This window comes from Arachis stenosperma, chromosome 9 (assembly GCF_014773155.1).
Source record: "Arachis stenosperma cultivar V10309 chromosome 9, arast.V10309.gnm1.PFL2, whole genome shotgun sequence".
Taxonomy (NCBI): Eukaryota; Viridiplantae; Streptophyta; class Magnoliopsida; order Fabales; family Fabaceae; genus Arachis; species Arachis stenosperma.
In genome coordinates, this window is record NC_080385.1 from 146,704,185 (window position 1) to 146,727,191 (window position 23,007).

Sequence of the window (23,007 nt, forward strand, 5' to 3'; positions counted from 1 at the left end):
TAATGATACCTGCACTTGGGAGATACTCATCAGAAACAAAGTCATCTAGCAAAATTCATGTTACCGATTTACAGCACCCAAACGATTTGTTTTGAACCCTTCCGGGCGATCAGAAACTCATACGCAATGATTGATATACGATAATGAATATAGAAACCATGCCAAAGATTTTGCATTGTTCTTATAAAATGCAGTGTTGCTCTGGTACTTGAAGGGTGAAACAAAAAATATTATATCAGTTGAGAAATATGGATTGAGCAACTATTCATTGTTTTCCAGTTGCCACATTTATTTGCAAGAAATTGAGAGTAATACCAAATTTTGCTCCAAAACAGAACCAAAAAGTGGGTTATTGGAGTAGGATCATTTAACTCAAATATCAAATTCAATGCTTTGATAAACTCATAATTAACTGGGAAATCCAACTAAAATGATCATATAAACATAAACATCAATGTGAGGCTCTTCCATCTAATTTAGTAGTATAAACTAATCATCAACAAGAACAACACAGTCACAATCTTCAATCACCAAAAACAGAGGACAATTGGATCCAGGCATAAACAGGGTTCGACAATTGTATTCAAAATCACCTTAAAAAGCATTTGGGGCTGCTCATGATGACACAATCGTTAAACTCAAGCGTGTTCCTTTTTCCTACCGTAGGAACAGTGAGAACCGAGAACAATCATAGAGAGTTAAAGAGATGTATTATAATACAGTATATTGTAATAAATGGTTCAAATTTTCATGTTAAAATTGTGAACAAGGAGCAATTGAGAAAAATAATAATCGAAAAGGCAGCTTTCCGAAACCCTAATTTCCTTTCCCAAATAAACTTTTCCCTGACATGTTTCTTAGATCTGTTTTTGCCGGAAAAGGAAAAAAAAAGCGCTCACTATCTTCTTGGTTTTTTTATTTAAATAAAAATTATCTTTCCTATTTCCTAATTTAGAATTATAAATAAATTATTTTAAAAATAATATATATATATATATATATATATATATATTTTGTAAATTTCATCCCAAATGGTATTGTTTGTTCTTGCTTTTCACGGTATTTCTGACTTGGTAAAATAAGGAGGTCGCAGAATTGATCCCTATTTAAAAATGTATCGTTAGTCAATTAATTAATTTTTAAATATTTAAAATTACAAATCTTTAATATTTATTTAAAAAATAACTTAATTTTTATATTATTTTAATTTAATAAAATTAAAATATTATTTATATATTAAAATTAGTTATTAAATATATATAATTTAATTTATTTTTAATATATATTTATATTAATAACTAATTTTTGATAATTTTTTAATATCCACGTATAATAGTCATAAAATTAAATTGTATTATCTATGAATATGAAATATGAATATCAAAACAAACTATTAAAAATTTAATTTTAATATATTAATAATATAAAATATTTTATACAGCTATATAATTATATTTATTTTTTAATTTTTTTAAATGATCATTCAAGTTAATATTAAAAAACTATAATTCAAATATAATAATTTTTTTTACCTAAAATTTCGTATTCAAATCTCATCTCATCCTAATAAAAAAAAGTGTAAAACTATTTATACTCATATTATATAAAAAAAATTAAGTCACAAAAAAATATTATATTAAAATTAAATTCAACTATCAATAATCAAACTGCTATAAATGCAATGGAAAAGATTTTGGCATCCATGTAAAAAATCCAAATTAATTGAGGAAATAAATATCGTACTGTGCTCTTTAGATTTTGGATCTGGACCACTCTCATGGAGAAAATTCCAGGAAATTGAGAAAAAAAAGAGAGAAGAGAATAGAACAATTTTCTAAATATATAAGACGGGATAGTAGTACAATTTTTTAATTAAAATTTTCAATTCTTTAAAAATTTTTTTCTCCTACAAAAGGGAAGTGTCATTCTCGTTTGAACATTTTCCAAAGATTTCATTTTCATTTTTCACAATTATTACTACTTTTTCTTATTTTATTCTCTCTCTATTATTCTCTCTCTCTTCGCTTAAAACCCTAATTCCCCTTTCTCTCTCCCTTCTCCCTTCTCCCTTCTCTCTTTCTTTGCGTCCTTGGAGCTTCGAACGAACAACAGACTCTCCTTCTTCTACTCTCTCTCTCTCTCTCTCTGATGGCGACAGAAGAAGAGAAGGAGAACAACAAGAAGAACCCTTACGGAGAAGGGTTGGGAACAGGAGGGAAGTTCCGAAAACGCCCCTTCCGAAGGACCCAAACGACGCCGTATGATCGTCCTCCCAACTCCCTCAGAAACCCTACAGCCGCCGCTCAAAGAAATAATGAAGGATGGTTCTACAAGCTTATCCGCGATCCCGCACAACGCTTCATCTTTCAAAGCGCCAACTCTTTCTTCTCCTCTATCTTCCGCAAACGCCTTCCCCCACCTCCTCCTCCTCCTCCTCCCCCTACCAATCCTCCTTCTCACCCTTCCTCCTCTAAAGGTTTGTTTTTTATTCTTTTTCCTCCTTATCTAAATAACTAATATTTTGCTTATTACTTTTAATTGAAGGGTTTCTCAATTCATTCGTTTCATTGCTTGTTTGTGAATTGGTTGCTCTGTTTTGTAATTTTTTAATTCCTTGCCTAAATGTTGTAAATTTGAGTGGTTATTCGTTTTTGGGTGTTTTTTCTTTTTGCTATGCTTTTTGGGGTTTTGTTATTTCACGAGGGGAACCTTTTATGCGAGCTTTGGTTGCTGGCATTGAATGTTTTAAATTAATAATTGATTGTTGTCGTTTTCGTGGTGGTGTCTTCAGTTCCTTAAAGCGCTTAAAGGCGGAGGGTAGGTTACTGATTGTTTTCATCATGCTCTTTTGAAGTAACCGAGTTATTCATTGTTGGTTTGAGCTTGGTTTGTTGATTTGCCTAGAAGGATAGAGCTTTAGTCTTCATCGTTTATGAAAATATTAAACATAGTTCGTTGAAAGTGAAAGAGAAATGGCAGACAATAGAATATCCCGTTTACTGCGATGAGTTGCCCCTTGCTATCTTGTTCTACTTAAATGTGAGAGAAAGTTTGTGCTTGCAGTCTCCAATCATGACTCTGCTGTCTGTATTGCTGATCATAAGATCTCAAACCCTTGTCCATAAGATCTCCAGTCAAAGACTATTTCTTAGTGTTTGTCATTTTCTTCTAAAAATAGTGATAAATTGTTGCAAAACCGTGATATGGATAATATTACAGAAAATTAGTATTCCGTTCGAGTCTTTGTCCTGAAGTGTTTTTTCTGCAACAAGTTTTCCCCAAACAAGTGTTTTGGCCTCAAGTTTTTAACATTTCATTGGTGGAAGCTGGGGGATTCTGATGACTGTTTGAGCCGCATTGCACTTGAACTATTTTTTTGCTCTGGAAGCTAGGAATATAGCTCAATATGGATCTAAATCTGTTAACTTGTTTCAAATTTCCCATCCAATATTGCTCTTTTATGCCCCTGGCAGAACAGTTGCTTTATTTATTGCGAGTTTTCTGTGAATTTACCAAATATTTTGTTGGGTTGCTATCGTCTGAAGTGAAACAAATTAATAAAGTAAATCACTAACTTACAATTTACGGACTTTTTTTTTTCATTTTCTTTTTAGACACAGAAACAGAACAGGTATTGCGGGATAATCATCAAGAAGCTCCATTTGTAAGTATGCATGCTTCTTATATGTTAATTTTATAATATGATATAACATAATTTGTGTGGTTGTCTTTTCCTGCCCCCCGGGGGGGGGGGGGGTTTGCAATGATTTTGAACTAACATGTATTAGAACATGCTTTTCTTTCTAACTATATAATGTATTTTAGTGGCATCTGAAGTTGATATTTTGTACCAAATTATAATAAATGAATAATAAATTTTTATCAGGTAAGTTATGCCTGGTGTATGGTTAATTTTGTAGTTGGCACCATTTTTTAAATCCTCTCTCTGTAATATAAAAATAATTTTAAGAATAGTATTACTATGTACTCATTTGGTGTTTCTTTATTTCAATAGCTAAATTTCAATCTGGCTGTAAGGGGTTCCATGAAATGTTCATTGGTAGCTCGAGGGGTAGCTTGTTGCATAATCATTTTAAATTTACATTGGTTATTGTTCTTGGAGGTGAACTGTTTATTTCGCCCTGTACATCATTTTAATTATCATATTGAATTTAGTTTTCCTATATATTGTGTGGAAACAGGTTGGAAACAATTCATCTGGCAAGCAATATGTAGCACATCATGAAAGTGATGTTCAGATTATTTGTTCTGATGGAGAGAGTTTATCTGAACTTGAGAAACTATTAAGGCAGAAGACTTTCACCAGGTAAGTTTATTATTAGCATGTGAATGAGGAATTATTGTTTTCTTAGTAACTACCAGTTAGCTAGCTTGATTCGTATTTACCTCATGGTTTATGTGTTTGTATAATCAGTGATCTTATTTTATAAAAAGCTTTATACATAACTTTTAGTTTTGAAAATCAATTTAATTAACTTCTTTTGAATTCTTCGTGCACTTTTGCATTCTGTTGATTTGCGCTTTTCGTATAATGGTTTTCTTTTACAGTTTTTTTTTTTCCGTTCATAAGATACATCTGATTCTACCTTACATTTATTGGCTGATTTTGATTTTATCTTACATTTATTGTTTCTCTATATATTTTTGTATGTCCTGTGTAAATTGAAGTTAACATTTCAATCGGTCTAATTTCATTCTTCCTGTTGCCTATGTACGGTGTATTTTCTTTATTTGGTTTTTTGTTTGATAAAATTTTACTGTTCCACAGATCTGAGGTTGACCGGTTGACCGCACTTATGCGGTCAAGAACTGAGGATGCACCTGATGCACCTACCCAAGAGGGTGAGGAGAGGAAAAAGGACATCGCCATGGAGCCAAGGTTGCCTTGCGAACCAAAGGAAGAGTATCCCAAAACACTTCCTCTAGATAATGTTGATAAGCATCTTGCTGTAACCCCATATGCCACTTCAAGTGTATGATTACTTGTCCTCATACTCTTTCCTTTGATGCCATCTAATTGTGATTTTGTTGATAAACTACAGGCTTATCAATTGTGCTCCCTCTCACATAGATTGCTATGTAATGTCACTAGGTTCCTATTGAGGATGTTGCTTCACCTGCAGAGCTTGCAAAGGCATACATGGGGAGTAGGCCTTCCAAGGTTTCTGCAGCTATGTTAGGTGTCCGAAGTACTGCTCGGAGGGATGATTTGACCTTCCCGAAAAGTGAAAATTTCTCTCTTAGTTCATCTGTTACATCAATTGTGCCGAGGAATACTAGACATGCTGCGGTTCATGAAAATGGTTTTGTGACCCCAAGATCTCGTGGCCGGTCTGCAATATATAGTATGGCTCGGACACCTTATTCCCGACCTTATGTAACGTCAACCCTCAAGGTTTACCTTTTTCTCAATGACACTTAAGATTATAATGTCACTTGGAGAAATTGTTATATCTGCTATATTTGTGTTTTCAGGGTGGTCGGCTTGCTGTTGATGGTGAGCCGTCATCATCTACTCAGTCTGCATTGGATCGAGGCATGCTTTCTGGATCCATACCCGGGGTAAAAGCACTATTGGTTTTATGCCCTTTTCTCTTGTGTTATGCATGTTACTAGAATTCATTTTGTTTTTATTTCCCGACTTTTGCAGGCATTAAAGCGTAGCAGTTTAACATTGGATAATGATATAGGATCTGTTGGTCCTATACGCAGAGTCCGTCAAAAGTCTAATCTTCTATATTCTAAAGGTAGCAGCTCTCTATCTATTGCTAGGAGTGGAGCTGGCGGTGATTATTCTCAGCAACCATCATCCTCAAGTCAGAATCCTACTCTGATGGATGAGAACGTGAATGACAGTAAGCCTGGTACGAGCTTCCCCGCTTTACCCACAAAATCAAGTGAGATGGCATCAAAAATACTCCAGCAGCTTGATAAGTTGGTCTCCCCTAAAGAAAAATCATCTGAATCAAGGCTATCAACGGTGAATGACATATCACCAATGAAATTGTCCCCTTCTATGTTAAGAGGACAGGCGCTTCGTAGCATGGAAACTGTAGATTCATCAAAATTGCTGGAAAATATGCAAGATAATAAATTAGATGGAAAAGTTGGAAATCTGTTTCCTGGTGCCCAGAAGTTAACCTTGCAGAAAGACACAGTTGAAAATCGTCCGTTGAAGCTTAATGCTCCTTCTGATGTAGATGCCACAAACCCAAAGAACCAATTCATGTCTAGTGCAAAGTCTGTTGATTCTAGCATGATAAATTCCGTTTCTTTCCATCCACAGAAGAAGAGTGCATTCCATATGAGTGCGCAAGAGGTAAGAGAATCAGTATTACTTCCTATTTGACTGTTTATATGGTACAGACTATGATATGAAGTGTTTTTATTATTTAGAGGTATAGGTTGAACTTGGATCATTGATTATTCAATATTCTTGTCATTCTTCACTCAGGATTTCTTGGACCTGGATGATGATGCATATCCTAATGGGGCTGTCTCATCTTTTCCTGCTGCTGAGAAAGAAACAAGTGGCTCAATCGCTATGGCAGAGAAAACTACCTCTCTGACAGGATCTAAAAATTTGGCAGTTGATGGTGAAGGTTATGTTGGGGCTGCTGCGACTAGGGTTGGTGAGAAGGTTGATATATCAACATCTATAACACCATCTATCCCTGGGGCAAATAATCCAGTTACAGTTGGAATTACAGAAGCTACAAAAATAAGTTTTGGTTCTGAGAAACCTGCTTCCCCAAATGGGTCTGTTGCTAATCCTGCCATGTTTAATTTTGCTAGTAATGTGGTTTCGTCCACTGCTACTGGTGCTCCAGCAGACAATCTAACCAAATCAGCTCCCATATTTGGTTTGGAAAAGGTTCCGCAAGTGCCATTTAGTTCATCATCGCCTGGCGAAGGATTCAGTCCTGTGAGGTTTGGTGCATCTGACTCAATGGCAGGAAACTTTGTCAGGTTAGTATATGTAATTGGTTACACCCTTTTAGAGAGCCTCTACTGCAATTCTTCAATTTGTTTATATGTCTATGTCATTTTGTGTGGGGGTTTGTGAGAAATTATAGGATGTTTTTAGGGCACATGTCGAATGCTGCACATCTTATTCACTGAATGTCATTTCATCCTTAGTAGGTTGGAGAACCCCCTGCTAATAGAATTATTAGTTAATCATAATTTTCACTCTTAAAAGAATATAGAAAACTAGTGTTTTATGCATCCAACACATCCTACTAGATGCTGTATGTCTGACTGTACTCCATTTCTAGGTTTTACTATATTGTTTCTGTTGGATGAATTAGATAAAAACTATCATAGCAAATATACGGCTATGATTTGGTGAGGTAATATGTCTTAGGCACTTAATATGTTTCTGTTACATTTTGTTCGGGGAGAAAAAACCCAGCCTCTGAATGAGTGATCGCATTGGGTCTTGGGAGTATATCTTTCCTTCATTTTATTGTCCTTTTTTAAAATTTTGGTCTATGGTACTGTCTGATTTCTGTAATATGTCATAGCGAATGTAGATTGAACTGTTCTTTGGTATCACATCTTGTATTTTGAATGTGTTAAAATGACTCGCGTAATCTTCCTCTTGATTGCAGTTCAACGACAGTTGCTGGTACAACTGATTCTAGGCCCAAAGTTCGTGAGTCTGAAAAAGGTGGTACCGAGACCAACAAGGATATGGGATTTTCTGAAAGGTCATCTGGACCTGCTGTTTCTCCTGTCACATCAACATCACCCACAAGTATATTTACTTTTGGCCAGAGTTCAACATCAAGTCAAAATAATGGGTCTATTGCTTTAAGCCCACCAATGTCTTCACCCTTTTCTTCTCTTGGATCAAATAATTTTGCCAGTCAAAATATATTCAGTAGCTCATCCCTTGCAGCAAGCAGCACCAGCACTAGCAATGCTTTTGCATCTGCTGGCTCCATAATGACAACCAGTGCTGCTGCCATGACTGCATCAAACAATTGCAGTTCTTCCACCCCGTTGGTGTCATCTTCGACTTCAAGTTCAACTGCTTCCATTTTCAAATTTGGATCCACTCCTTCCCTTTCAACAGGTTTTCCTGTATCGTCTTCTGGCACAGAACCTCTGGAAACTAAGAGTATTAAGGATGGAGGAGTTGGTAATCTTAGCAGTTCTGCCTTTTCTAGCTCATCTGCTGCTGTTGGAAGCACTGGTAGTGGCATTTTTGGGGTCAGCTCTTCGTCAAATAGTCAGTCTCAGGGTTCTGTTCTAGGTGCTACTGTTAGCAGTGGTTCGATTCTTGGTGCTCAGGTGTCTCCTGATAATAGTCAGTTTGCGGCTTCTACACAGAGCCAACCTCTTTCATTTGGTTCATCTGCATCAACTCCATCCTTTGGGTTGGCTGGGAGTACAACCTCTTCAGGGAGTTCTTTGTTTACTTCATCGAGTGCTGGCACCACAAGTACTGGTTTTACTTCTGGGAGTTTGTTTGGTTCATCTGGATCGTCTCCATCCTTTGGGTTAACTGGGAGTGCAGGCTCTTCAGGTAGTTCTTTGTTCACCTCATCCGCTACTGCCACAGGTACAGCTTTTCCTTCTGTGGGTTCATTTGGTTCATCTGCAGCAATCCCATCCTTTGGGTTGACCGAGAGTACAGCCTCCTCGGGAAGTTCTTTTTTTACTTCCTCCAGTGCAGCCACAAATTCATCCTTTTCTTCCGGGGGTTCATTGTTTTCTTCCTCAAGTCCTGCCACAAATATTTTCAATTCTGGTTCGACTTTTGGACTTGGTGCCTCGGCTTCATCCTCAGCAGCCAACTCTAATAGCTCCAATGGTGGTACAAGCACTGGTTTGTTTGGTTCTTCTACATGGCAGCCCAACAACTCGCCATTTGGTTCCACATTTAGTTCATCATCTTCGACTGGCTTCTCCTTTGGAGCATCTGCCATTTCTGCTGCTTCTAGTAGTTCACCCTTTGGAGCATCCACTGGTTCTGTTATGTCTACCAGTTCACCTTCGATGTTTTTATCAACCAACAATGCATCAACTCCTCGATTCTCATTCACTTCAGCTGCAGCCTCTACCTCCAGTCAGAATGCCTTTGGAACTCCTAACCCCGTCTTCTCATTTGGTTCCACTCCTGTTAATAATAATGATCAGATGAGTATGGAGGACAGTATGGCTGAGGACACAGTTCAAGCAACTCCACCAGGGCCGGCAGCTCCTATATTCGGTCAGCAACCTCCACCAGCTCAGTCAAATTTTGTATTTGGAGCATCAACTCCATCAGGAGCCAGTCCTTTCCAGTTTGGTCAGAATACTGCTCCACAGAGCCCTTCTCCATTTCAGGCCTCTGGCAGTCAAGAGTTCAACGCAGGTGGGAGTTTCTCATTGGGCACGGGTGGCGGTGACAAGGCTGGTCGACGGATGGTGAGAGTTAAGAACAAGATGCGGAAGAAGTAAGACTACTTTGTTTATGAAGATGGTAACTTCTGCACTGCTGTGGTGCTGCAGACCTGCACCATACAACAAATAAACATGCTCCAAAGAGTGATTGCGGGATATTGCTGTTGGCTTTGCAATATGAAAGTGCTATTGAAAGCTAATCAAGATTTGCAGGCTTTTCAGAGTCTTCTTTCTCCCTTCCTTACTTCCTTATTCTTATAGAATGAAAGGCTAAGTTTTCCCAATTTTGTAACAGTATGATATGGTGAAACAATGTGCTGAACTGTAATGGTTTTAGGTCAGAGTTGATGTCTTGGTCAGTTATCATGTTCACAAAGATCCCTGTATTGTTCTTATTTGTAACATAATCAGAGTTAGGTATGGATTTATGTCTTTGCTGGTTGTAACTTTGCAGTTCCAAGTGAGCAACCTGTGAAATGATTATAACCGCTAGGCGTTCTGGTCTTTGTTTTGCCATTTATTTTGCGAGAATGCACGGTTCTCTTCTTGATTTTGGGTCCACAATTGAGTTTCGTTATCATTTTTTCCTATTAAGCTAAATTAAATCCTTATGAAAAAGGGATTTAGCAAATATTTGAATGATAAATTCGTTTAGATGTTTTCGAACTAGTGTGAATATATTTAACTTTGTTATATGTAGGTCATGAATTAGATTATATATTCTTTGTAGAGTTGTTTTGATTTTTTATTTAATGACAACGTAATATATAGTAAATTATGATTTGAGAAGCACATTTGTGAACTATTCTGGACATGATTTATTATTTTGATTACTACCAAATGAAAATTTTCTTGTAGCCAACACAATTTGTTTTTCCTTCCTAGTGATATGGTGTGCTGTTATTGTAAACACGACCCAGGGGTAAGGGAACCCTTGCCTCGCTTCCTTGACTTCTCCCACTTGATAATGACATGGTTCGTTCTCTATCATGTTTATTATACTTCATAGCACCATGGAATATACTATTTGCTTCTGCAGTGAATGTTGAAGGACTTGTAAAGCCATGGGCATCTGGCACCGGCACCTTCATATGGGGTGAGTAGTTTCTTTTACTTTCTTGATACTGATTTAATCGCGCCTGAAGTTCCTTACGAAGAAACTCTTCTCGTCGAGTTGCTTGTAGATTTCTTAGTGCAGACAACTTCTCATGGTACTCTTTGTTTATCTCAAGTATTCTCTGCCACAACATGCATCAAATTTAAGATAGGCAAAGAATCTTATCAACAAGCATAAGCATATAACTCATTTATTTGTTTTCATGATATCTTTGTTTTTATTGGGGAGATTGTTTTAAAATAGAAAATTATCAAAGTTAATACTCTAACCCCAAAGAAAGATTAATATTATGGACTACTCTAATAAACACTCTTCCTTTCTTTGTTTTCTCTAATATAACACTATCTATTAAATACCAACCTCGGTATGCCTCGCAAATTCTGCGTCCTCTGCATCACTCCGTTCTCTGGCTAGTTTTGTGATTTCATCTATAAATCTTTGTTCAAGGCCCTCATAAGTTGGTGGTGGAGGGGTGCCCTCTTCGTATCCAATTTCCATGTCTTGTTCATGACTTTGGTCGATTTGTTGTGCGGCTTGATTCAGTTGGCTAAACTTGGCATCAACTGTCTCATCCTGTATGTAGGACCTTACCTCAATGTCCCCTTGAACTGCATCATATAATTTGCAATGTATAACACAATTCTGCTACTATACATTAAAACATAAATAGTAGCTAAGTTAGATCAATTCTAGTGCAATATTTGTAAGCAAATTCTTTCAATCCAACAGAAAAGTTAAACAGTCCTATAAATAACTACTGATTTTTATTTTTTGAATCTCGAGTACACTCGATTGCAAGTACACAGTAACACAGCCATCTCCATACCCAAACCTAGTAGGTTAGACCAATGAATATGCACACAGCTCATGACATCATAGAGTAAGGTGTTACTATCCAAAGAAACTTCCTATTTTGCTGCACACAGTGCATTCCTTCAAATTTTTTACATCCAAAATCGATCCTACATCAGCTACCCCTTAGCAGATATTTTAAGATTCAACTAGTTCAGTTAAATACATAAAGGTACAGATAAAAATTACATAGCTCACAAGGATGTACTTAAACAGCATTAGTTGATAATACATGCTCTCAATCATTCAGATACCATACTTACCTTCGCCATATGGAGGAACTGGCAAGCCATATACGCTTGATCTATATTTATTGCTCGGCAAATAAACCTCTACACTTGAAGTTTTATTCTCAGTAGAAAACAACTTTGGCTGTCCTGTAAGATAGTTTCTTACAGAGTTCTGCATTCCGAGTTTTGAATTCGAAGGAAGTTTTACAGAATGGACTGAGAATCAACAGAACGTGCTTGTAGTTTTATTCCTAGTTTTATTCCTTCTTCGCCACTAAGCTTGATTGCTTGAATCCAGAAACCTAAATCTGAAATAACAGCAATCAAATGTGAGAAATATCAAAACAAGAATGAAGTTTCAAAGCCATCAATGAGAGATGGCTTTGAAATGAATTGTTCCGGAATCTCTCTACAAATCCCTATGATCCACAAGATTTACATTCACAAGAACAGTTCTGAATTAGAATAATTCTCTTTGATGCATACATCCTTATCCTAACATTATCTACTCATTTAATGCAACATATTATCTCAATAAAAAAATGAACTTTATCCTATCACAGTTTCAGGTTTCATTTCCTAATTTTCAAACTAGGAAATACAATTTCCCTATCACAGTAAAAAATTGAACTTTTATCATAAAATGTGGGTGCCCTAAAAAATTAACACGAGGCTAAAATGTTTCTTGTTTTTCTTTCTCATCTTCAAGTATTTAACTAACCAAATTAAGCTTAAGGAATAATTGCTCAATTAACATGGATCAAATTCAAATAGCAGAGTCCCAAAAACAGTTTTTGATCACACAAATTAAACCAATTAAAATAAGGAAAGAAAAAAAATTAAAAAAATAAAATGAGAAAAGCATGCCTGAGTGGGTCGTAGCGTTTCTCTTAATCTTCGAATTTTCAATGTTTGTGCGAAGAAAAAACGTGAGGAGTGTGAATTATGAAACGAAACTAGACAGAGAAAAATATAGAGCTACAAGGACCAGGGTTTTATCATTTATCGCTGGTTTATATTGTATGAATATTCTTGCGCAGTGTGTTTTCAAAAAAAAGAAAAAAAAGAAAAAACCTCATTACAAATATCCAATTTATGTTATTAATACTATATTAAAATTAATCCCATAGAATAAAATAAATAAATAATAGTTGTATTAGCGAATTAGTTCACTTTTATTTATTAAATATATATTAATAAATAATAATAAATACAAAATTAGTCAAAAGATATTTTATTAAAAATAAATAATATTGGATTAAGAATTAGAAATTCCAATTTTTTATGATATATATATATATTGGCAAATATTACAGTTTTACATTAATATGAACTAAGATTACACATTTTACATTTCAACTTCATAAATTTATTATTCACTATGGCTGTATAAAAATATGTGAATGGTAATAGACCATTATCTGAACCAAACTATAGGAATGAGCAACTTCAATGGGAAATTCTTTCTGATTCTCATTTAAAGCCTATTTGTCATAAAAAATAATTTATATAATTATCTGCGTTATAAAAAATAAATAAAGATTCTTCAATAAAAAAAAGGCAATTTCAATTTTCATTGTGATTCTATATTTAATTAAGAATTATGCTATACATACAAGTTTTTTTGGCTGACAAGTTTTAGACTGTGTTTAGTTTAGTGTTAGAAAGAAGAGAAATACGTTTGAGTGGGTTCAGAATTCGGTGGTCTCAAAACGTTTGGACCATTAAATGGTCTCATAACAAAACATATTTTTTAAATTTTTTGAATAACTGCTAAATAGTCCTTTTTTTAAATTTAATTACAAATTAATCCCATATATTTTATTTAATTATAAAAACGGTTTTTTATTTTATAAATAATTATTTTATCATAAATCTATCATGTTTATTAACAATCAAGAACAAAAACAATAACGAATTAGATCTTTTATTGATCCTAATAAAATTTTTTGCTATTCCAATCGATTAAAATATTAAATTTGAGGAATCATAAAATCGTGTTTCCTTGAAAACCAATCGATTGGACTATCAAACCAATCGATTAAATTATAACTCAATCGGTTGGATTATAGTTTACCACAAAACAATCGATTGAAAATTGTTGGGCAGCGTGTTTTTCGCAAAAATCAATCGATTGGTCATATTACCCAATCGATTGAACGATGACTAATAATGTGTGTTTCTTATCATTCAATCGATTGTTTAGAATTTCCAATCGATTGAATGCTTCAAAATAACCTGAGGTCTCACAATTCAATCGATTGCTTTTGTTACTCAATCGATTGAATTCACCAAAACAATATGAATTTGCCTAATTCAATCGATTGAAGTGTGCTACCCAATCAATTGAAATATGTACTACGCCTATTTCAATCTTGTTGTCGTGTTTAGAAATTATCTTGTTATTCATCTATCTCATCTTTAAAATTTTATCTTCAATTTTTGCGGTTTTATTTTGATTTAGATACTCTAATCTTATTTTTTCCTTAATATTAACATTATAAATTGGTGAATAATCCATCACCAATTATTCAATATCACCATTGAAATCGTGTATCAATGAAAAACAATGAAATTTTTAATAATCAAAGAAAATAATACACGATTTCAATGGTGATATTAAATAATTGGTGATGAATTTTTCACCAATTTATAATATTAATATTAAGGAAAAGATAAGATTAGAGTATCTAAATAAAAATAAAACCGCAAAAATTGAAAATAGAATTTTAAAGATAAGATAGATGAATAACAAGATGATTTCTAAAAACGACAACAAGATTGAAATAGGCGTAGTACATATTTCAATCGATTGGGTAGCACACTTCAATCGATTGAATTAGGCAAACTCATATTGTTTTGGTGAATTCAATCGATTGAATAACAAAAGAAATCGATTGAATTGTGAGACCTCAGGTTGTTTTGAAGCATTTAATCGATTGGAAATTCTAAACAATCGATTGAATGGTAAGAAACACACATTATTAGTCATCGTTCAATCGATTGGGTAATATGACCAATCGATTGATTTTTGCAAAAAATACGCTGCCTAACAATTTTCAATCGATTGTTTTGTGGTAAACTGTAATCCAACCGATTGAGTTATAATTCAATCGATTGGTTTGATAGTTCAATCAATTGGTTTTCAAGAAAACACGATTTTATGATTCCTCACGAACGTGACGGATCAAATTTAATCTTTTATTCGATTGGAATAGCAAAAAAATTTATTAGGATCAATGGAAGATTTAATTCGTTATTGTTTTTGTTCTTGATTGTTAATAAACATGATAGATTTATGATAAAATAATTATTTATAAAATAAAAAATCGTTTTTATAATTAAATAAAATATATGGGGTTAATTTGTAATTAAATTTAAAAAGGGCTATTTAGCAGTTATTAAAAAAAACTTAAAAAACATGTTTTGTTATGGGACCATTTAATGGTTCAAACATTCTGAGACCACCGAATTCTGAGCCGTTTGAGTGCATTGAACGCTTTTTCTTTATGTTTGGGTATTTTTTTTCTCTAAAACGCCAACGTAGAATTGTAGCTTCTACATTTAAAAAATCACGTTAGAATTGAATTTATTTTATTTTTTATCAATTCTACCCTTTATTTTCTTGTAGTCTCTTTAGTATTCAAATATTTGAAATATATAATTATATTTTTTATTAAATTTTTACTTTTAACTTTGTATAAAAAAATTATTTTCTGTTTGATTCTGTTAAAATTTGTAAGTGTAATTTCTGTATATTAATTTATTATTATAATTTTGTTATAATATAAATTATTAATCACATTAAAAAGAACAAAGTAAATAAAAAACTAATTATAAATAAGAATAAAGTCATAAATAATTAAAATTTATAGTTTAAAATAATATTAAATAAAAGAGTACTGAGAATATTAAAAAATTATAAGTAATATAATATAATAAAGTATATTTTGATATATTTTTTATATATTATTTTTGCTTTTGATATAAAAATATATTTTGCCAATTTTTATATATATTTTTATTTTAGTAAGTAAATATTAATTTTATTATAAAATTAATTAATAATATCTATTTAAATTTCTAAATTAAAATAATAAAATAATATAAAAAATTTATTTAAGTTGATGTCTATTTTAATAATTTTTTATCTAAAAGTAATTTTAAGTAGTGTAATCTAAATAATATTTACTTTACTATAATCTATTTTGATATAAAGATTACCAAACATAAATCATTTTAACACAAACTTACTTTTCATCAAAATCAAGTTTGTAAAATCAATTTTATACAAACTCCAGTTTACAAAATGAAATCCAAACACACACTTACAAGTTGAGTCAAGTCTAACAAAAACTACATTCACCGTGATAACACGCGCATCACTCAACCGTTTCTAAAGCACGCGCTCTCACTCATCATTATGGAAGACACTTCTTCTTCACGTTCCTTCTTCTCTCGTCCTCCTCTTCCTTCTTCTTCTCCTTCTTCTTTGCGTTTCTCCTCATTTTTCTTCGCGTGTTTCATTTTCATTGTTGTTTTTTGTTTATTACTGTTGTTGTTGCTGCATTTTTTTCTCTTCTTTCTATTAATTTTGTAATATTATTTATTTTTTTCTTCTTTGTTTGATTTTTTTTCCCAAGAAAAATTATAATAAAAGAAATAAGGAGATGAGGAAGAAGAATCAGTAGAAGATGAGGAGGAGGAAGAGGAAGAGTTTTAAATTATGCAAAATTTATCAGAATAAAATTACACCTAAAAATTCCTAAAATACTCCCAAATATTTTCGTATTACACCCAAATATCTTCGTGTTACATCCAAATTTGCTACAAATACAGAAAATATTTTTTCTAATGTTGCATTTTTTTCCTTTTTTTTCTTATTTTTTTCTTTCTTTTAGTTAAATGAATGTAAGTTCATCCTCTTCCAAATAATTTTGCAGCATTATGTGTTTCTTCTTCTTCTTTGTTTGATTTTTTGTTTTTATTCTTGTTAAGAGAGTAAAAAAAAGAAACTTGAGAAGATAAAATAAAAAGAAAAAGATGAATAAAAAAAAGAAGAAGTAATAGAAGATGAGGAGGAAGAAAATGAAGAGTTTTGAATTATGCAGAACTTATCAGAATAAAAATACACCCAAAAATTCTTAAAAGACACCTAAATATCTTCTTGTTACACCTAAATATCTTCGTATTATACCCAAATTTGCTGCAGAAAAATGTTTCCTCTAATGTTATATTTTTTCTTCTGAATTGAACCACACATTAGCCACTTGATTGGATTTAAAACAATAATTAATTTCGTTCTGGTTCAATTGACAATTTGAACCTGAATTATTTATTATCTTTAACAATGAGATAACTGATGATGGAGGAGAAAGAGAAAAAGAAAAGAGGAGAAGAAATTCTAATGAAAAAAGGAGGAAGAGGAGGAGGAGAAAGAGGTGGTGTTGATGACAACGATAACGAGAGAAAAAAATTTCGAAGAAGAAGAAGAAGAGGCACAGAAAAAAAATGTAAAAACGTGTGAATATAAATTACTTGTATTACTTGTATGGAAAAACACTTGTATGTGAAGAATAACTCTTTAATTAATTAAGATAAAGATAAAATAATTTAGTTTTAAAATTTTTTATTTAATTAAGATGATGATTGTTTTTAACAAATAAATAGCCTTGTAAATTTTAACTAATGATCAAAGAGATTCTCTTATATATAAAATTGTTTGTAATTTTTGGATGTTTGACATGATTTTTATGTGAACTTTGTTGATATCTGGTTGAAAAATACAAACATTTAAAGAGAGCCTAGTGATTGAAAGAAAGGGAGAATTTCAAATCAAAGAAAATGTCAAAGAGAAGTTTCAAAAACTCTTTTTAATTCTTTTTTAATTCATTTTATAATGTTTGTCATCAAGGGAGAGATTATTGAGTTTGAAGAACTAACAATATATTATAGATAATGACTAAACATTATTATTAGGTTAAAAAACCAATTATATTTGTGATTAGTTTGTTAAGTGTGTTAGAAATTAAATTGATAAAATAGGCCCAACAAACTAATTAAGCCCAACATTGATTCAACTTAAACAAGTATTCATACCATCACTCTTTTTTTTGAACAAGCGAGCTCAACACGGTAAAGTGGAACACAGAAACAAAAGACTCAAACTACAAAGTAATAAAGTAACCTGAACACAATCCCTATTGTTACCTTTGGCATTACCATCAACAACAAAATGGATCTACACTATTCCACTCTCTATAATTGGTCAAAGATTTGTGAAACAACTGTTGTACATTGGCTTTCTTGTTATTAAATATCCGCCCGTTCCTCTCAATCCATACATTCCATATAACTACAAAAAATCCTATGTGCCACTTGTTGCACTCCTCCTTCCTGCTACTGACACCTGTCCAACTCTCAATCCAAAGAATGAGTGGCTGAACTATAGGAAAGAAGGGAAGAAAGAGTATGGCCCAAGAACAATTACAAATCTAAATCAGTGGTTAAGCCCATTCACTTGATTGCTAACTAAAGAGAATGAGTTTCCTTTGTTTCTGAACCATATCACCTCATCATTGAAACCAAACTCTCTATTCTCTCTCATCCCTCTCTTCCAACACCCACGTGAAAGCTCGGAAGAAAATAAAAAAAGAAGTTCTTGGCAAAATCAAAGAACAAAAGGGAGTTACCAAATCCAAGCAAAAAGAGGAAATCAAGAAGGCTAAGACTAAAGGCAAAAATTATATCCGAAAGACAAATCACAAAAAGTATTTTTACATTTGTGCTTTATTAAAGCTCGGCGAAGAAATCTTCTCCTTGCATACACAGAAGTGAAAAGTTGAAAACATTAAAGATGATGAAACTCTGCTATGAATCAACGTTCAAGAATCAAACTTGGAGGCAAAACAAGAATGAAAGAGAAGATAGAAGGTAAGAATGCATGTATGATTCAGTCACTGTCTCTACTCTATTTCTCCTCTATGATGTCGCTACTGCTTCTGATTTTTGTAGGAGCAGAAGTCAAACATGTGTTGAAGCAAAGTTTCAGTTTTGGAAGCTTCATTCCTCTATTAAATGGGTAAACGGTCAAGGATTGAGGCAAGGAGTGAGAGCACTAAGTTTGGTTGATATAGCTTACAAAACTATTACCATTCTTCTCTTTCATGGTTCTCATTCAATATCTTATTTTTTTTGTCTAGTCTTTCTTTGTTTTCAATGATAAAAAGTATAATAGTGAGGTATTAATAAAACAGAAAGAGTACAAAAAGAGTACGTAAAGATAATAAAATTGTGAAAGAATAAAGAAAGAAAAGAAAAGATGAAGAAATTTTATTGATTGTTGATTGATTGAAATTATAAACTATAAAGGTAAAACTAAATATATATAGAGTATTGGCCTATGAAAGATAAAAGCAAATAAAGATAAGATAAGGATAAATGAAGATAGGATAATAATAAAGAGTAAAATTATAACTGAATTTGTGTATTCTGTTGGGCTGAATTTGTGGGCCGTGAGACTTCTTTATTGTTGTCATGGGCTAAGGTGCAAGAGTGGTTTAATACGCCCCCACAAGCTTGAAGATGAAAGATGTCAAGAACACCAAGCTTATTCAGATTAAGATGGAAAGGTTGAGAAGACAAAGGCTTGGTGAAGATGTCAACTAGCTGCCCATAAGAGGAAATGGGGAGAAGTTTCAGCACTCCAGTTTGAGCTTTTTGTCGAACCAAGTGACAATCAACCTCTAAATGTTTGGTCTGTTCATGAAAAACCGGGTTAGCAGTAATATGAAGAGCACTCTGATTATCACAATATAAAACTGGAGGGCGGATAGGAGAGATGCGTAAAAATTGTAGCACATTTAGTATCCATTGAAGTTCACAAGTTGTGTTAGCAAGTGCACGATATTCTGCTTCAGTGGACGAGCAGGCAATGGTGGTTTGTTTCTTGCTCTTCCAAGAGATTAAAGAACTGCCTAAGAAGAAACAATAACATGTTAAAGATTGCCGAGTGTCAAGACATCCGACCCAATCAGAGTCACTGAAGCCGAGAAGCTGAATTTCTGATTCTCTTGAAAAAAAAGTCCTTTGCCGGGGATGGCTAGTTTTCAGATATCGTAACATATGCTTGGCAGCTTGAAGATGAGATTTAGTAGGAGATGCCATAAATTGACTTAATTGTTGAGTGACATACATGATGTTCGGTCGAGTAGTGATGAGATAGATAAGACGCCCAACCAAACGGTGATATACAAAAGGGTCAGATAGTAGGAGACTTTTGTCTTGATATAGTCTTGTGGTACTATCCATTAGAACAGAGGCAGGTTTAGCACCTAATAAACCAAAATCCTCCAAAAGATTAATACAATATTTTCTCTGAGATAAGCAAATTTCCTTCAGTGATTGAGCAACCTCAATACCCAAAAAATATTTTAATGAGCCCAAGTCTTTAATTCGGAAGTGTTGGTACAAAATAGACTTAATAGAAGCAAGTTCAGAAATGAAATTACTAGTGAGAACAATGTCGTCAACATTGAATAGAAGGATAGAAATTTGAGCACCAGTGAATTTAACAAATAAACTATAATCAGATAAGGTCTGCTGATATCCATGAGATAGCAAAAGATGAGAAATTTTATCATACCACATGCGGCTAGATTGTTGTAAACCATACAGTGACTTTAGTAGCTTGCACCATTGATTCGGTCGAGGAGATGTAAATCTGGGTGGCAGAGTCATATAAACATCCTTAGAAAAATCCCCATGTAAGAAAGCATTATTGACATGCATCCAACTGATGTATGGTCCAATGCTTCATAGATGCCAATGCCAAAACTAATCTGATGGTCGCAAGCTTGACAACAGGGGAGAAAGTTTCCAAGAAATCAACACCTTCAGTTTGAATGAATCCTTTATCCACAAGGCGTGATTTATATCGATCAACTGAACCATCAAGCTTGCGTTTGATGCGATAGACCCATTTACAGCCAACCGGCTTAACGCCTACAGGGCAATCAACAAGATGCCAAGTTTTGTTCAGCTCAAGAGCATCCAGCTCATCTTTCATAGCACTACGCCAATTAGAGTGTTGATTGGAATCCTTAAAAGACTTTGCCTCAACGTCAGAATGTAGAGATAAAAGAAACTTTTTATGTGAAGATGAAAGAGAAGAAAAAGACATGACTAAAGATAAATGATACTTGCACTTTGAGGGAGATTGATTTGTAGAGGTGAGAGAGGAATTGCACAAGTAATCAGAGAGATATGCTGGAGGTCGATGAGGCCGATCAGAATGACAAGGATGGGGTTGCTCAGGTGGTGAAGAAGGTGATGGGGGATGAGAAGGTGATGGTAGACTGGTGTCTAGTGCGGAAGGAGAGAATGATGTGTGTGTTGAAAGAGATTCGGTGGTTATGGGTTCAACTTGGTTAGGAAATATTAGTGAGAAAGAATGAGAGATTGTTGGAGAAAATGAAGAATTAGATGGAGTTGGGTCAATGGGTATAGGTGAGGGTTCAACTGAAAGACTAACTGAATCTTGTTTTTGAGAAGGCGTGTTTGGTAATGTTGGGTTGAGTGTATGGAATTGGACATTTTTTGTGACTAAGGACAAGATCATTTCATAAAAAAATCACATTTCTAGAAATCTCAATTCTTTTATCTTCTAAAACATAAACAATATATCATTTAAAACCATGTTAAAAGCCAATAAACACAACTTTTTTGGCTCTTGGATCAAATTTTGATCAGTTTGCCATTAGGGTAGAAACAAAACATAAGCATCCAAAAACTTTAAGGTCATGATAATTTGGTGGATAATTGAATAAAATCTCAAATGGTGTTTTAAAATTAATTGCGGATGATGAAACTCTGTTAAATAAATAAACAGCATGTTTAACAGTATAAGACCAAAAAGATGATAGTAAATTAGATTGAAACATAAGAGCACGAGCTATATTCAAAATATGTTGATGCTTGCATTCTACCCTTTCATTTTGTTGAGAAGTTTCAACACAACTATGTTGATGAATAATGCCCTTTGAAGCATAAAAATCATGTCAAATAAATTCTGGTCCATTATCGGAGCGAATAGTTTTGACTTTAGAGTTGAATTGTGTTTCAACTACAGTAATAAAATTTTTACATGATTTTGCACTTCTCCTTTTGATTTTAATAGAATAACCCATGTAAAGCGGCTAAAATCATCAACAATAGTAAAAAAAATTTATGATTATGAATAGAATTTTGTCGAAACAGACCGCAAATATCAAAATGTAATAAATCAAAAACTTGCATTGGCTTTGTTAAAATTTTGAGAAAATGAAAGTTTCTTTTGTTTAGAAAGATGACAAATGTCACAAGCCTCGTCATGATGCATAGAGATAAAAGAAAAATGTTTACGTAAATGATCAAGTCTTTATCCAGAAAGGTGTCCTAAACGAAAATGCCATATATTTGAAGGTGTAATGGGTGGAGATTGGATAGAACTTATGGAATGTGCAGTGGATGAATTTTTACTGAAATCGGGTTCAGAGACATATAATCCCTCTCTCATTCTTCCCAAATCAATCGTTCCTAAATTGTTGCTCTGTAGAGTGCAAGAAGAAGATGAAAAAGTGAGTTCACATATGAGTGCTGAAGTAATTTTTGAGACGGAGATAATATTAAAGTTAAAATGAGGTAAATAAAGAACATCATGAAGAACCAAGAATGGTGAAAATTGAACAATGCCTTTATAAAAAATAGCAATTTGAGAACCATTTGGTAAATGAACAATAATAGAAGAAATTTGTGTGTAAGAAATAAACCAAGACAAATTTGATGCAATGTGATCTGTGGCACCAGAATTAATGATCCAAGTGTTCAAGAATGAATCTCGATTTGAAAAATTGTTAACAATAGAAAAAGCATTGAAAGAATAAAGATAATGAGTAATTGGACTTGACAAAAGCTCAAGTTGGTTTGAAGGACGAGTTTCTTTATTGGAAGAAATTACCATGAAAGAAAAGTGCTGGGCTGACGAAAGGCCCAAAAGAGGCCCCTAATGGAGTTGCTCGTGTGCCCTTCTCCTTGACCTAGGACAGAGTATGGAGGTTGATTATTCATAGTGGGAGCGGAGGTTAAAGGGGTTTTAGGATCTGAATTGGTTGGTTTATACATAAATGTCAGCAGAGCTCAAAAGGAGCTCTAATACCATAATAAAACGGAAAGAGTACATAAAAAGTATGCAAAGTTAATAAAATTGTGAAAGAATAAGGAAAGAAAAGAAAATATAAAGAAATTTTATTGATTGTTGATTGATTGAAATTTTTTTTTGAAAGGAGAAGCTCAACACAACAAGTGGAGCATAGATATAACAAAAGGGCACAATTATAAAAGGAGTACGTTATAAAA

The 23,007-nt window shown here is 33.4% G+C and overlaps 2 protein-coding genes across 2 annotated transcripts; one reads left to right on the forward strand and one right to left on the reverse strand.

The window, feature by feature from the left end:
* The first annotated feature begins 1,974 nt into the window (after nucleotides 1-1,974).
* On the forward strand, nucleotides 1,975-9,964 carry LOC130951969 (nuclear pore complex protein NUP1). The gene is made up of 9 exons (XM_057880731.1): nucleotides 1,975-2,476; nucleotides 3,615-3,664; nucleotides 4,203-4,327; nucleotides 4,790-4,994; nucleotides 5,114-5,416; nucleotides 5,497-5,583; nucleotides 5,672-6,340; nucleotides 6,476-6,990; nucleotides 7,635-9,964. The coding sequence occupies exons 1-9, from the start codon at nucleotides 2,149-2,151 to the stop codon at nucleotides 9,469-9,471; spliced, it is 4,119 nt and encodes a 1,372-aa protein (XP_057736714.1). The 5' UTR covers nucleotides 1,975-2,148; the 3' UTR covers nucleotides 9,472-9,964.
* A 216-nt stretch (nucleotides 9,965-10,180) lies between these two features.
* Nucleotides 10,181-12,625, reverse strand: LOC130947938 (uncharacterized). The gene is made up of 4 exons (XM_057876650.1): nucleotides 12,481-12,625; nucleotides 11,647-11,921; nucleotides 10,892-11,139; nucleotides 10,181-10,652 (listed from the first exon to the last, which is right to left on the reverse strand). The coding sequence occupies exons 2-4, from the start codon at nucleotides 11,789-11,791 to the stop codon at nucleotides 10,296-10,298; spliced, it is 750 nt and encodes a 249-aa protein (XP_057732633.1). The 5' UTR covers nucleotides 11,792-11,921; nucleotides 12,481-12,625; the 3' UTR covers nucleotides 10,181-10,295.
* Between the last annotated feature and the right edge of the window lie 10,382 nt (nucleotides 12,626-23,007).